Below are 14,811 nucleotides of genomic sequence, written 5' to 3'. Positions count from 1 at the left end.
TTTAAAATCATTGCCCCTGATAAACAAGGGTTTTGCTCATTCTGCAGATGTTTGCCAGTCCGATTAGAGAAGCTGAAAGTCGTAAACGAGCGTCTAACAAACACTTGTATCCCAATTATTGGCTCGTCTAAATGAGTTATAACTGTGGCGTTCTGTTTGTGTAGCTACTTGTTCTACAACTCTCAAATGCGGAGTTTACACGGAGCGATCTGTGATCCACTGATCGGCTCCATGCAAGCTGATCGCCAGTCGTTTGCTGGTCCGTTTCAACAGGGTGACTAGAATTATATGTGCAAAGATCGATGGCTAATACAATCATTCTTTGCTCCTAGAATATCATTCATCAGCAGATAAACGCAATCATTCTTAATCATCACACCTCATGGATGAGTGGTTTTCCTTCAGAAGCTTGTTCCCTGATAATCAGCCTATTTAAACAGGCTTTAATATGATAGTTGTATGCACTGTGGGCAGTCCTTTGAGCTAAACGTCAGTGTTTTTTGCTGCTGCAGATGTATCAACAAAACGTTCTATTCACTTACTACAAGTCTTCAGTATCAAATGAAAGTTAATTCTTTTTACCAATAATTACAGTTTTTTTCATGTTACAAACATCCTGCAATGTGACTACAGCACATGACTAAATAAAGCCAATCACTGGGCACAACCAATATAGATGGCACAACACTGTTGAACCCAGTGATTGGCTGCAGCGGTCACATCCCACATAATCATGATGTCACCACTGCAGCCATGTCTACAAAGACTGGGGCCAGAGCTCTAGTGGCTGGTGATGGTACACATTTTATTTATTTATTTATTTTTTTGAAGGAGGATGCCTATAGGTATAAAATGTAATTAAGAAAAAGAACATCCCATTTAGAAGGTTTCCCTACTATTATAAATGACAGTATATTACTATATCACCAGCTCGCTGCTGGATTACAGCTTTGGGTTGAGGATCTCCTGTCTCTGCACAGGCAGCGCTCTGTATGGAAAGTGATACTTTATTTTACACTTAACAATTTCTTTCTTTTTTTTTTTGTTTGCTCTGTAGAAAAAGTAATGGGAGACGATCGTCCTTTTGTGTGCAGCGCCCCTGGCTGCGGACAGGTAAGAGACACTGTTCACTTTTTATATTTGCAGTTTTTGTTTGTGATTGATGAAGAGATTCCTTGTCTGTTATATTTCCCACAGGCTTTGTAACCATTCACATTGCTCAGGAGTTATGCACTGAAAGTGGACCTATCACCTGGTCAAATTGGCCAGTTTTTGCTCTTCTCTTATTCCTGTCATATGATCCCATAGATATGGACCTTAGCCCTCCACACCCCCCCCCTCAAAAAAAAAAAATCCTTTGAGCCACACCCCCTTGGAAAGACCATTAAGTTTGCTCTAAATAAATCACATATCTCTAGTAGGTAGATTTACAAAAAGAAAAAAGAAACCTGAATAGTGAAAGGAGTAGTGGGAATAAAATTAGAGCAAAATCTGCCCACTTTTGACCTAGTGACAGGTCCACTTTAAAGTGACAATATTATCAGTATTGTAAAAATAGGTCTGTCAAGACCGGCCATTTATCACATTTCCATGCTGCAGAATTAAACATAGGTTCTGTTCACGTCTCCGTAGTTCATTGCTGTTGTTCTCTCTTCATGAAATAACAAAAGTGCCAGATCACTTCAGGGACATCGGCATTTTTCTGAGCGATTTTGATGTTTTTGGTCAATCCGTGAAGATTGTTTTATCAGATGACAGTGACATTTGTAAGAAGACCATTCTTAAACTGACGTGATCTTGTCCTTGTCTTAGCTTCCATTGATGGGATGCAAATGTGTTGTTTGGTACAGGTATATTTTTTAACTACTTCTGGACTCCCCATAAACTGTAAATGTCCAGGCAGTCCACTCTTTACTCTGTACTGACCTACTACAACGTTGGTGCAGTATAAACAATTGGCGAGACACAGCCAGACTCCCCACAGAGAAGACAAGCATTGTTTATTACCATAATTACCTTTTCGATCTTTGTATACAAAGCACTGAACTAGCTCTTGTGTATACAGATTAGGAAGCACTCTGGACTCTACTGGGTCTTAGGAGGCCCAGTCAGTTCTACTATGGAATCAGGAGGCTGAATTTCCTCTGTAAGTGGATATAATATACCTAACTACTTGCCTGTTCTGACCTGTTCCAGTTCACAGTGGTCACGTACTGCTCCTATTAGCGATTCTCCTGCTTCTGATGAAGTCCTATTGACAGACAGCTTCTTTTCTTCCGCTCTGCTCCGTTGACGCGGAATCACTACCAAGGAGCTAGCTGTCAATCAGTATGACCTCGACAGAGCGGAAGTGATGAGAGGTAAAAGGAAGTGGGGGAATCCACGAGCAGGAGCGATCCGTGATCGATCAGAGCTGGTACAATCGACACAGGACAGGCAGGTAGTTAGCAACTACCTGATGTTCAGTTCTTAGCCCCAAAGTACCGGATAACCCCATTTAAGTAACTTTTATCTTCTTAATATCCCTTTTCTATCTACATTTACAACTTCAAAATGTTCCTGGTTGGCCATACAAAGCATAACGAGTGGCTAGACCTTTCACTTGTGTGATTGGTGTAGATCCCTCTTATGTAGTCACACGAGGCCTTTACGTTAGCTGCCCAGCTGATGTAGGAGCAGCCCTAGGAGGCTGTGTGTTGAGATGAGCAGTACAACAGCAGCGGCTAATTTCTTTTTATTGCATCAGTGATCTGTGTATTCAGTCTCCTGGCATTAGCGATGGAATTTCACATTTTCCCTTGAACAGAGCCATGGTGCAGCTCTTGGCCCTCACCATCATTGTGCAGGAGCAATGGTGAAGGGACCTCAGTGCTATTCTTTTCAGGATATGTTTGTATCCCTGCTGTTGGACTCAGAATGATATGACGTATCCTAGCAATATGATTGGCTTAGTCCTTTACTGTGTTTTGATTACCTGGCTAGTTTACTTAATATGGCTGTATAGTTTTGATTTATCCAAGGTTTTTATTATCTTTGTCTGTAAATATCCTATATTATAAAGAGAATCTGTCTCCAGTTTTTTTTTCCTGTCCCACCTCCAATCTGCCTAAAATAGGGGCAAAGATCCTTATTCTAATGCAGGGTCACTTATTTATCTTATTGCTGTAGTTTTGTTAAAACACTGTTTTTCCTGCTGCAGTTCTGCTAGTCCTCTCGGTGATGAGCTGCTGCTAACTAGTCCTTGATATTCATGAACTGCTGCTATCCCTGCCCCCGATATCTGATAGGCAGTTTTTTGCCTATGCACAGTATAACCAGACCGCTGTCCAACGTGGGGGCGAGGTTAGACAGAGCTCATCACTGAGAGTGATTTTATCAAAAGTGCAACAAGAGCTCAGGAGATGTCGCATCACTGGAATCAGGGTCTCTGTCCCTATATTATGCTTTCCTCAGATTCAGAAGCATAACCAACAGATTCCTTTTAAACACTATACATATATTTTGCTTCTATGCGGGCATTATGTATAATTTTCTTTAGTAGTGTGTGTGTGTGTATGTGTATATGTGTATATATATATATATATATATATATATATATATATATATATATATATATATATATATTTTATAACATTAGAATCTGATTTGTGCTCTACCAGCATCTTGGTGGTGCCCAGAACAATGTAATTCTTGAAGATCCCCGCTCTCCTCTAGTATCCGATGGAGATAACACCTGTTCTATATAGATTAGTGATGGTTATTCATACTCCAATATGTACATTGGTTTCTTTTATTAGGAAACTATATATTTTTGTTGTTGGGTTTATACAGGTTGTACTGCAGGATAAAGTGTAGGTAAATCCAATAAACTATATCTACGGGTGCAGGCGCTGAAGATGGGTGAAAGTTTTGGAATTTGCAGTACCTCCCGCCTGGTTCATCCCAGAACATTCTGATCATTTGTCCCTTGAGGAGGGCAGTGTTGAGTGGAGATATAAACATCTTATGGTTGCTAGGTCTCTTCTTGCTGTTATTTTTGGACTTGGCTCTCCGATCACCAGCAAATTCGCAGCTGAGAACTGAAAAGCAATCCTACCTCAGTCAACCCTTGTCTTCAACTGCCCGTAGTCCACTTCTGTGTGTCCTGTACGCAGCATTACAGGCAATTTCCACCTTATCCATATATATGTACAATATATAAATTTTACTGTTCATCAATGTCCCTAATTCGATTTCTAATCCTCTAAAACGAGAACAAATTCAATCTTTGTATTTCCTAGAATGTAATCTGTAACTTGTATAGCAGAATGTAGGGTGAGGTTCCTTATAAACCCGAATGCAAAAATTTGCAAAGTATAGTTATAAAAGAAATGCTTTTAAGCCCTCGCAGTTATGAATGTGTTAATAAAACAAAGTAAGATTGCAAATTTATTTCTATAAAATCAGAGTTTGCATGCTATATGAAATAAACCGGACACAACCACGTCTTATGACCGGTGCAACACACAGGATTTTGTTTTCTTTTTATTTAACTTGGTATTATGTTTTCTCAGCATAACCACAGTTTAATGGACTCTATGGCACCAAAGTGACTAGACAGCGTCAGGCAATTGCCAGGATTTTCACCTCCATCATCGATGACCTCAATGAGTTTCGTGTTGTCTGAGATGTGCTTTCTTTTTATTAAGGAACAAAAAGGAAAATTTGTTTAAGAAAAAAAAATTCCTCCTGGTGCTTAAAGGGAACCTGTGACTAGGGTATTGCCACCATATCTGAGCGCTGCATAATGTAGAGACAGAGACCTTGATTCCAGCAATGTATCACTTACTGGGCTTCTTGCTGCACTTTTTTTACAATTACTACACTGCTCAAAAAAAGGGAACACTCAAATAACACATCCTAGATCTGAATGAATGAAATATTCTCATTGAATACTTTGTTCTGTACAAAGTTGAATGTGCTGACAACAAAATCACACAAAAATCATCAATGGAAATCAAATTTATTAACCAATGGAGGCCTGGATTTGGAGTCACCCCCAAAATTAAAGTGGAAAAACACACTACAGGCTGATCTAACTTTGATGTAATGTCCTTAAAACAAGTCAAAATGAGGCTCAGTACTGTGTGTGTGGCCTCCACGTGCCTGTATGATCTCCCTACAACGCCTGGGCATGCTCCTGATGAGTCTCAGTATTGTGTGTGGCCTCCACGTGCCTGTATGACCTCCCTACAACGCCTGGGCATGCTCCTGATGAGGTTGCGGATGGTCTCCTGTGGGATCTCCTCCTAGACCTGGACTAAAGCATCCGCCAACTCCTGGACAGTCTGCGGTGAAACGCGACGTTGGTGGATGGAGCGAGACATGATGTCCCAGATGTGCTCAATCGGATTCAGGTCTGGGGAACGAGCGGGCCAGTCCATAGCTTCAATGCCTTCATCTTGCAGGAACTGCTGACACACTCCAGCCACATGAGGTCTGGCATTGTCCTGCATTAGGAGGAACCCAGGGCCAACCGCACCAGCATATGGTCTCACAAGGGGTCTGAGGATCTCATCTCGGTACCTAATGGCAGTCAGGCTACCTCTGGCGAGCACATGGAGGGCTGTGCGGCCCTCCAAAGAAATGCCACCATTACTGACCCACTGCCAAACCGGTCATGCTGAAGGATGTTGCAGGCAGCAGATCGCTCTCCACGGCGTCTCCAGACTCTGTCACGTCTGTCCCATGTGCTCAGTGTGGACCTGCTTTCATCTGTGAAGAGCACAGGGCGCCAGTGGCGACTTTGCCAATCCTGGTGTTCTGTGGCAAATGCCAAGCGTCCTGCACAGTGTTGGGCTGTGAGCACAACCCCCATCTGTGGACGTCGGGCCCTCATACCACCCTCATGGAGTCTGTTTCTAACCATTTGTACAGACACATGCACATTTGTGGCCTGCTGGAGGTCATTTTGCAGGGCTCTGGTGGTGCTCCTCCTGTTCGTCCTTGCACAAAGGCGGAGGTAGCGGTCCTGCTGCTAGGTTTCTGCCCTCCTACGACCCCTGCACCTCTCCTGGTGTACTGGCCTGTCTCCTGGTAGTGCCTCCAGCCTCTGGACACTACGCTGACAGACACGGCAAACCTTCTTGCCACAGCAAACCTTCTTGCCACAGCAAACCTTCTTGCACCAGCTCTCATTGATGTGCCATCCTAGATGAGCTGCACTACCTGAGCAACTTCTGTGGGTTGTAGAGTCCGTCTCATGCTACCACAAGTGTGAAAGCACAACCAACATTCAAAAGTGTCCAAAACATCAGCCAGAAAGCATTGGTACAGAGATGTGGTCTGTGGTCCCCACCTACAGAACCACTCCTTTATTGAGTGTGTCTTGATAATTGCCAATAATTTCCATCTATTGTCTATTCCATTTGCACAACAGCATGTGACATTGATTGTCAATCAGTGTTGCTTCCTAAGTGGACAGTTTGATTTCACAGAAGGTTGATTTACTTGGAGTTATATTCTGTTGTTTAAGTGTTCCCTTTAATTTTTTGAGCAGTGTATTTTATCTGCTGCAGATCTATCAGTTTTCTGAATGCTCAGCCCTGTATAACCCCACCCACACCACTGGCAGCTTTCTGCCTATGCACAGTGTACATAGAATGCTGCCAATCTGTGTGTGGGCGAGGTAATACAGAGCTCAGCACTCAGACTCATAGATCTGCAGCAGAGAAAACTGATTTTATCACAACTGCAGCAAGCAGCCTAGTAAGTGATACATTGCTGGAATCAGGGTTTCTGCTCTTACATCATGCCGCTCTCAGATTACGTAGCAAAAATCTGGTGACAGATTCCCTTTAACTGAATCTCTATCTGTTTATATAATTTATTTCCTTTAGATATACATCTATATAATATATTGTATATCATGCAATATATTATATAAATTTATAAAATTGAAACTGCAGAAGAGAATTTAGGGCGCGTGCTAGTTATAGGTGTCTGTAGTCTCTTCATAAAGCATGTTTCCTCTCCTGCCAATGTGCGGAGCAGTTCTGATTGCACATTATATAAGAGAATTCTAAACATTTCCGTAATATAATTGAGATATATATATACAGTACAGACCAAAAGTTTGGACACACCTTCTCATTTAAAGCTTTTTCTGTATTTTCATGGCTATGAAAATTGTACATTCACACTGAAGGCATCAAAACTATGAATTAACACATGTGGAAATATATACTTAACAAAAAAAGTGTGAAACAACTGAAAATACGTCTTATATTCTAGGTTCTTCAAAGTAACCACCTTTTGCTTTGATGACTGCTTTGCACACTCTTGGCATTCTCTTGATGAGCTTCAAGAGGTAGTCACCGGAAATGGTCTTCCAACAATCTTGAAGGAGTTCCCAGAGATGCTTAGCACTTCTTGGCCCTTTTGCCTTCTCTCTGTGGTCCAGCTCACCCCAAACCATCTCGATTGGGTTCAGGTCTGGTCATTGTGGAGGCCAGGTCATCTGGCGTAGCACCCCATCATTCTCCTTCTTGGTCAAATAGCCCTTACACAGCCTTGAGGTGTGTTTGGAGTCATTGTCTTGTTGAAAAATAAATGATGGTCCAACTAAACGTAAACCGGATGGAATAGCATGCCGCTGCAAGATGCTGTGGTAGCCATGCTGGTTCAGTATGCCTTCAATTTTGAATAAATCCCCAACAGTGTCACCAGCAAAGCACCCCCACACCATCACACCTCCTCCTCCATGCTTCACGGTGGGAACCAGGCATGTAGAGTCCATCCGTTCACCTTTTCTGCGTCGCACAAAGACACTGTGGTTGGAACCAAAGATCTCAAATTTAGACTCATCAGACCAAAGCACAGATTTCCATTGGTCTAATGTCCATTCCTTGTGTTCTTCAGCCCAAACAAGTCTCTTCTGCTTGTTGCCTGTCCTTATCAGTGGTTTTCTAGCAGCTATTTTACCATGAAGGCCTGCTGCACAAAGTCTCCTCTTAACAGTTGTTGTAGAGATGTGTCTGCTGCTAGAACTCTGTGTAGCATTGACCTGGTCTCTAATCTGAGCTGCTTTTTACCTGCAATTTCTGAGGCTGGTGACTCGGATAAACTTATCCTCAGAAGCAGAGGTGACTCTTGGTCCTCCTTTCCTGGGGTGGTCCTCATGTGAGCCAGTTTCTTTGTAGCACTTGATTGTTTTTGCAACTGCACTTGGGGACACTTTCAAAGTTTGCCCAATTTTTCGGACTGACTGACCTTCATTTCTTAAAGTAATGATGGCCACTCGTTTTTCTTTACTTAGCTGCTTTTTTCTTGCCATAATACAAATTCTAACCGTCTATTCAGTAGGACTATCAGCTGTGTATCCACCTGACTTCTGCACAACACAACTCATGGTCCCAACCCCATTTATAAGCCAAGGATTCCCACTTGTTAAACCTGTGAAGTGAACACCATTTCCGGTGACTACCTCTTGAAGCTCATCAAGAGAATGCCAAGAGTGTGCAAAGCAGCCATCAAAGCAAAAGGTGGCTACTTTGAACAACATAGAATATAAGACATATTTTCAGTTGTTTCACACTTTTTTGTTAAGTATATAATTCCACATGTGTTAATTCATAGTTTTGATGCCTTCAGTGTGAATGTACAATTTTCAAAGTCATGAAAATACAGAAAAATCTTTAAATGAGAAGGTGTGTCCAAACTTTTGGTCTGTACTGTATATCTCAATTATATTACGGAAATTAATTCTCTTATATAATGTGCAATCAGAATTGGTCCGCACATAGAAGCTGTTCATTGATCTCAATAGGAGATGACTGCAGAAAAGTGCCCCTAGTGGCGGCAACTAAGATTGACACTTCTTGTTGATGTAGATTCTAGCTATTAGAGCTCCATAAAAAGAACGGAGATCCAGAGGGTCGTCTTCTAGGGGGTTTCCCAAGATGATAAAAAATTTGGCCAAATGCTGTCTGTGTGATGAAAGCAATGGTGAATAGTTCTATCCCTTGTTGCTCCATCACTTAGTCTTTGCTTCCTCACTTGCAGCAGTGACTTTGCCAGTCTCCACGTGTGACCGCAGGAGCCGATCGCTGACCTCAGTGGTCTTGTACTGTGTATCCCGGAGGCCAGTGATTGGCTGAAGCAGTCATATGTGTCAATGTCAAGTAGTTGCAAGGAGTTTGTATGTTCTCCCCGTGTTTGCGTGGGTTTCCTCCGGGTTCTCCAGTTTCCTCCCACACTCCAGAGACATACTGATAGGGAATATAGATTGTGAGCCCCAATGGGGACAGTGATGATAATGTATGTAAAGCGCTGCGCAATATGTTGGTGCTATATAAAAATAAATATTATTATTAGTTGCTGCAGGGGATATGTGGTTATTTTTTGTTTAGTTTCATTGTCTGCCTTTTGCCAGATTTTTGATGATCTTTGGACCTTTTTAAATAGTTCCGAATTGCCACCCCTGCTCTATATGTTGACCTGAAATGGCTACCTTATTCTTTTATGGCCCCTTTCCAACTCCAAACAATCTTTGTTGCCTATTTTGATTTATGTTGTCCCTATGTGACATCCAAAAGCTTCGATCAAATTTTTCATGATTGCAGTAGTCTGCACATAGGATGGAGGAATGGCTTTCATCAGACATTTTATCCATTTTAATGTTGGGCTGGTCACAGCGACCTACACTGGAGAGCCGATATTGATGGGAACATTAATGGTAAACCTTGAATGAAATAAGTACAACCTGTACAAATAACTGGAGAGAGCAGACCCCATAACCTGTTACTGCACCGAGGAGCCACCTTGGACGAATCCAATCACTGCGCTGTAAAACCTTGGAGGAGACTTATAATTCCCGACATTACCCGAGACATCTGACGTTTCAGCTTCTAAGAAACACTATCAAATCTTGCTAAATCTTTCTTACTTTTTCACCTTGTGCTCCAAAGAACACCCCTAACATGGGCCCTTGTCCTGATGACCCCTCCTCTGGCTGAAACTAATCAGTGAGATCATAACTCATGGGAATTGCCCTTAACTTGTTTTCACTGGGCAACCCTTTTATCGTCTATCCAAAAGATAGGGGATAACTTATCTATCGGTGGGGGTCTGACCGCTGTGGCCTGCATCGGTCAGTAGAACGGTTCACTTTTATCCGTGCAGATGCCCTACCCCTCTCCCTTCATTAAAGCGCTGCACTCGTCTCTTTCTGACAGCTCCCTACAGAATGAATGGAGCGGCAATCGGGGATCCGACCTGCTGCGCCATTTTGTAACTTGGATAAAAGTTTTCTGTTCTGCCAATCGGCTCCTATCCCAGCAGTCGGACACCACCGATCTGTAAGTTATCACTTACACTGTGGAAATTGGCATCTTTTCAGAAAAAAAGGCGTATATCCTCGGACGTGTACAAAGGAAACTTGATTATTTGTGAATGGCAACCAATCAGGTTGTAATTTTTAATTACCACTGTAAATAATGACTGAAGCGGTAGAAGACACTTTACTCGTAGTTTTTTTTTTTTTTCATTGTTTCATCAGTCATCTAAAAAGGATTGGAAGCAGACAAAAAAAGTCAGGTAAATGAGCACTGGTGTGAATTGTCCTACTGTTCTGGATCACACACCTTGTGCCGTCACCTAGGGGCTGACTCGTGGTCGATTGTACTGCGGAGCGCGGAGTTGTGTCAGGTCCCTCTGGCTGAACTCTCACTGATCACCCTGTTGTAGACTCCCAGACAGGACACTTCAGAAAAGATAAGCAAGAAAAGTTTACATGCTCTTACCCAGCAACAGACTCTTCACTCCATGTCTGACGACCTTGATTTCATTGCTCCGTGAGGCAGGGTAGTCTCCTCTAGTCTGCAGTAGTCCTGCTGAGGCCACAGGCATTTCCACCCCAAGGATTTCTCCAGGACTGTGCCCATTTTCTCAGTCATTCCCCACACAGTGGTGCACACCCATCCACTGTTCAAGGGGAACTGCTGCACAACTCTGTGCAGGTGATTGGGGTCCGCCACAGTTCCCTGCACAGTCGAGGGGCCAGAGATGTCGCTGTGCAGGGAAAAACTGAGGTGGGAATGGGGGCTTCATCTCCTTCCCCACCAATCAGTAATAGCCATATACTGTCCCTGTTAACGGGGTAGTCCTATAATAGAAAGTTATTAATTTTCCATAGGAAAGGAGAGAACTTGCTTTTCGCTGGTGGTCTAACTTCTGGGACATCCAGTGATCCAGATATCAGGGCTGTACAGAGGAGCACATGCTGGACTTCCGCTCTGTTCGTTGTACATGGGACTGCCGGTGAAAGCTGAAAACCCCTTTAAAGGGAATCTGTCAGCAGGTTTTTGATATGTAACCTGACAGAAGGAGATAGAGGCTGAAACACAAAATTCATGGATGTGTCACTTGTCAAAGTGCATGCTGTTTACACTAACTGAAGGATTTATCACTAAGAGATTCACATTGCTGGACTACACTAGTCAGGTAACGTCTGCTCCTGTGATAAGCAGCTCACTGTCTATGGACTTTGTACACAGAGAGCCTGGTGTGGGCAGGGTCAGCTGTGCTGTGGGTGGGGTCAGTTGTGGTGTGGGCGGGGTTAGCTTTCTCAGCTCTGCTGCATTCTAAATCTAAAAGCTCTGTGTGAGAACGGCTGGACCCAGTAATCTAAGTGACACATTGCTGGATTCAGCTTCTCTTTCCCTACATTATGCTGCTTTCAGATGAGGTAGCAAAAACGTGTTGACAGATTCCCTTTAAGGCAATGTCTACTTACATAATCTAGTAAAATTTAGCAAGTGCAGAAATGCAAATTTTTTAGAGTGGGTTTTTCATTTACAAGTAAAGAATGTATAACCACAAGAGCTGCATAATGGACTTAATCCACGTATCTCAGATTCTTTCTACATTTGCACTTTTTTATTATGGCGTCTGTCACATTACGAGTTTCACACATACACATTATGCGACTCTCACTGGCAGCCCGGGGGCTGTAGGAAGCTCCTTCATGTCACTACATACAGTGGAGAGTTTGACTAGGATTTAGATTCTTTATCAAACTGACAAGTGTCTCGTTGTGTGTATTCCTCAACTCCCCAAACAAGTCATTTGTGTTATCACAGGCGCTTGTAGGAGGAAACCTCCAGGTGCGCTGCCCGTCAGGCCTCTGCTCTGCGCCCCTCTCTTTTATCAGGCAGAGGTGAGAATATTTTTAGCATGTGTATGTTTTAGTAGCACAGGTATCTGACCTTTTCCTCTACATCTCAAGTTACACTGTCTGTTGATTCTGCACAAAGATCACAAAAAGGGAATTAGTTTGTTTTCTCTGACAAAATTCCAATGGGGGGGGGAAGAGTGATCGTTCGTGCACTTGCTCCTGCATGGAGATTGGCCATATACACTAACCCCTTACTACATGGCCACCGCTACGGTGCCCGCTACCAACTTCTATGCTTAATATTCTTACTGATGGGCCGCCACTTACAGTGGTCATTTTAGAATACATAAAAAAATCCTACCTAGGCCTCAGACAAAAAATGTTTCTGTCCATGTGCGCGTCAAGCCGTACATGGACCAAATGTCACCTACAAGTGTGGGAAAAACTGCAGCATGCACTTGTCTGGTCTGTCTGAATGAAAGACCACCCATGTCATACCTAGAAATCTTGGTCTTCCAGAATAGAATCACTGTTAGTTGCTCACTGCAACCCTCCTTATCTCCTAATGAGTCTTAGAGAGCTGATGAAATTATCCCTTTAATATCACTTATGTTTCTCATTAACAAACATATGTTATTCGGTACATCTAAATATTTAAGACATTTGTTAGAAATCCATTTTTTATGGATTTCCAAGCCCTCCTGTAACATCTGATAACCTACCGTATTCTTCCATAGATATTTTCTGACATGTAACGGCACTACGACTGAGCGTTATTGAGCTAATACCCAGTACAGTACATATTACAGTGAACGGTTACAGGGTCCCCATATGGAGAACAGGGCTTGTTCTAGAAGTTTGCAGCTTTTGCACTTTAAAGGAAACCTGGAAGCTTCTTATATTTTTCCCCCTTAAACAGCCACTATAATCATGAACTTTTAATGTGCTAAATATGTCTCTAATTTGTAAAATTAATCTAGCCAAATCATAAAAATTGCCATAGAGATGTCATCTGAGTATCCTACAGATCAAGGACAGCCGTTCAGTCACCGCTCCAAACCTGCCCCTCCTTGCTTGCTTGACATCTTCCAGGTGGAGGTTGCTATGACCGACATTGGCGGGAAGGTGTCCATCGTGCCAGGAGGGTCGGTGAGGAGGCGCTGACTGCACTGCTGTTACTGATCTGGACGCCTCTGTTATGTACTGATAGCCTGTGGGATTTTATAATGTGGTTACAGGGACATGTTTAGAAACATCAGTTTATATACAGTTATATGAAAAAGTTTGGGCACCCCTATTAATCTTAAGCTTAATGTTTTATAAAAATTGGTGTTTTTGCAACAGCTATTTCAGTTTGATATATGTAATAACTGTTGGACACATTAATGTTTCTGCCTTGAAATGAGGTTTATTGTACTAACAGAAAATGTGCAATCTGCATTCAAACAAAATTTGACAGGTGCATAAGTATGGGCACCTCACCAGAAAAGTGACATTAATATTTAGTAGATCCTCCTTTTGCAAAAATAACAGCCTCTAGTCGCTTCCTGTAGCTTTTAATGAGTTCCTGGATCCAGGATGAAGGTATTTTTGACCATTCCTCTTTACAAAACAATTCCAGTTCAGTTAAGTTTGATGGTTGCCGAGCATGGACAGCCCTCTTCAAATGATCCCACAGATGTTCAATGATATTCAGGTCTGGGGACTGGGATGGCCATTCCAGAACATTGTAATTGTTCCTCTGCATGAATGCCTGAGTAGATTTGGAGCGGTGTTTTGGATCATTGTCTTGCTGAAAGATCCATCCCCTGCGTAACTTCAACTTTATCACTGATTCTTGAACATTATTGTCAAGAATCTGCTGATACTGAGTGGAATCCATGCGTCCCTCAACTTTAACAAGATTCCCGGTGCCGGCATTGGCCACACAGCCTCAAAGCATGATGGAACCTCCACCAAATTTTACTGTGGGTAGCAAGTGTTTTTCTTGGAATGCTGTGTTTTTTTGCCGCCATGCATAACGCCTTTTTGTATGACCAAACAACTCAATCTTGGTTTCATCAGTCCACAGGACCTTCTTCCAAAAAGAAATTGGCTTCTCCAAATGTGCTTTTGCATACCTCAGCCAACTCTGTTGGTGGCGTGCTTGCAGAAACTGTTTCTTTCGCATCACTCTCCCATACAGCTTCTCCTTGTGCAAAGTGCGTTGTATAATTGACCGATGCACAGTGACACCATCTGCAGCAAGTTGATGCTGCAGCTCTCTGGAGGTGGTCTGAGGAATGTCCTCGACTGATCTCACCATTCTTCTTCTCTGCCTTTCTGATGTTTTTCTTGGCCTGCCACTTCTGGCCTTAACAAGAACTGTCCCTGTGTTCTTCCATTTCCTTACTATGTTCCTCACAGTGGAAACTGACAGGTTAAATCTCTGAGATAGCTTTTTGTATCCTTCCCCTGAACAACTATGTTGAATAATCTTTGTTTTCAGATCATTTCACAGTTGTTTTGAGGAGCCCATGATGCCACTCTTCAGAGGAGATTCAAACAGGAGAACAACTTGCAAGTGGCCACTTTAAGTAGCTTTTCTCATGATTGCATACACCTGGCTATGAAGTTCAAAGCTCAATGAGGTTACAAAACCAAAAAAAGTGCTTTAG

At 42.6% G+C, this 14,811-nt stretch overlaps 1 protein-coding gene across 3 annotated transcripts in view; it reads left to right on the top strand.

Annotated features, from left to right (window-relative positions):
* Positions 1-14,811, top strand: part of LOC141198470 (cyclic AMP-dependent transcription factor ATF-7-like) — a 93,398-nt gene that overhangs the window by 42,354 nt on the left and 36,233 nt on the right. For all 3 annotated transcript variants that reach the window (XM_073662969.1, XM_073662966.1, XM_073662967.1), the window contains exon 2: positions 1,058-1,113. In XM_073662969.1, the coding sequence (XP_073519070.1) occupies positions 1,066-1,113 (48 nt within the window). In that variant the 5' untranslated portion in view covers positions 1,058-1,065. The remainder of the gene's footprint in view (positions 1-1,057; positions 1,114-14,811) is intronic.

The sequence above is a fragment of the Phyllobates terribilis genome, unplaced genomic scaffold (genome assembly GCF_046119375.1).
Source record: "Phyllobates terribilis strain yellow unplaced genomic scaffold, ASM4611937v1 Scaffold_2__4_contigs__length_985480577, whole genome shotgun sequence".
In the NCBI taxonomy this organism is placed as follows: Eukaryota; Metazoa; Chordata; class Amphibia; order Anura; family Dendrobatidae; genus Phyllobates; species Phyllobates terribilis.
Note: the sequence above shows the minus strand (reverse complement) of the source record. Positions and strands in the feature narration are given on the sequence as shown.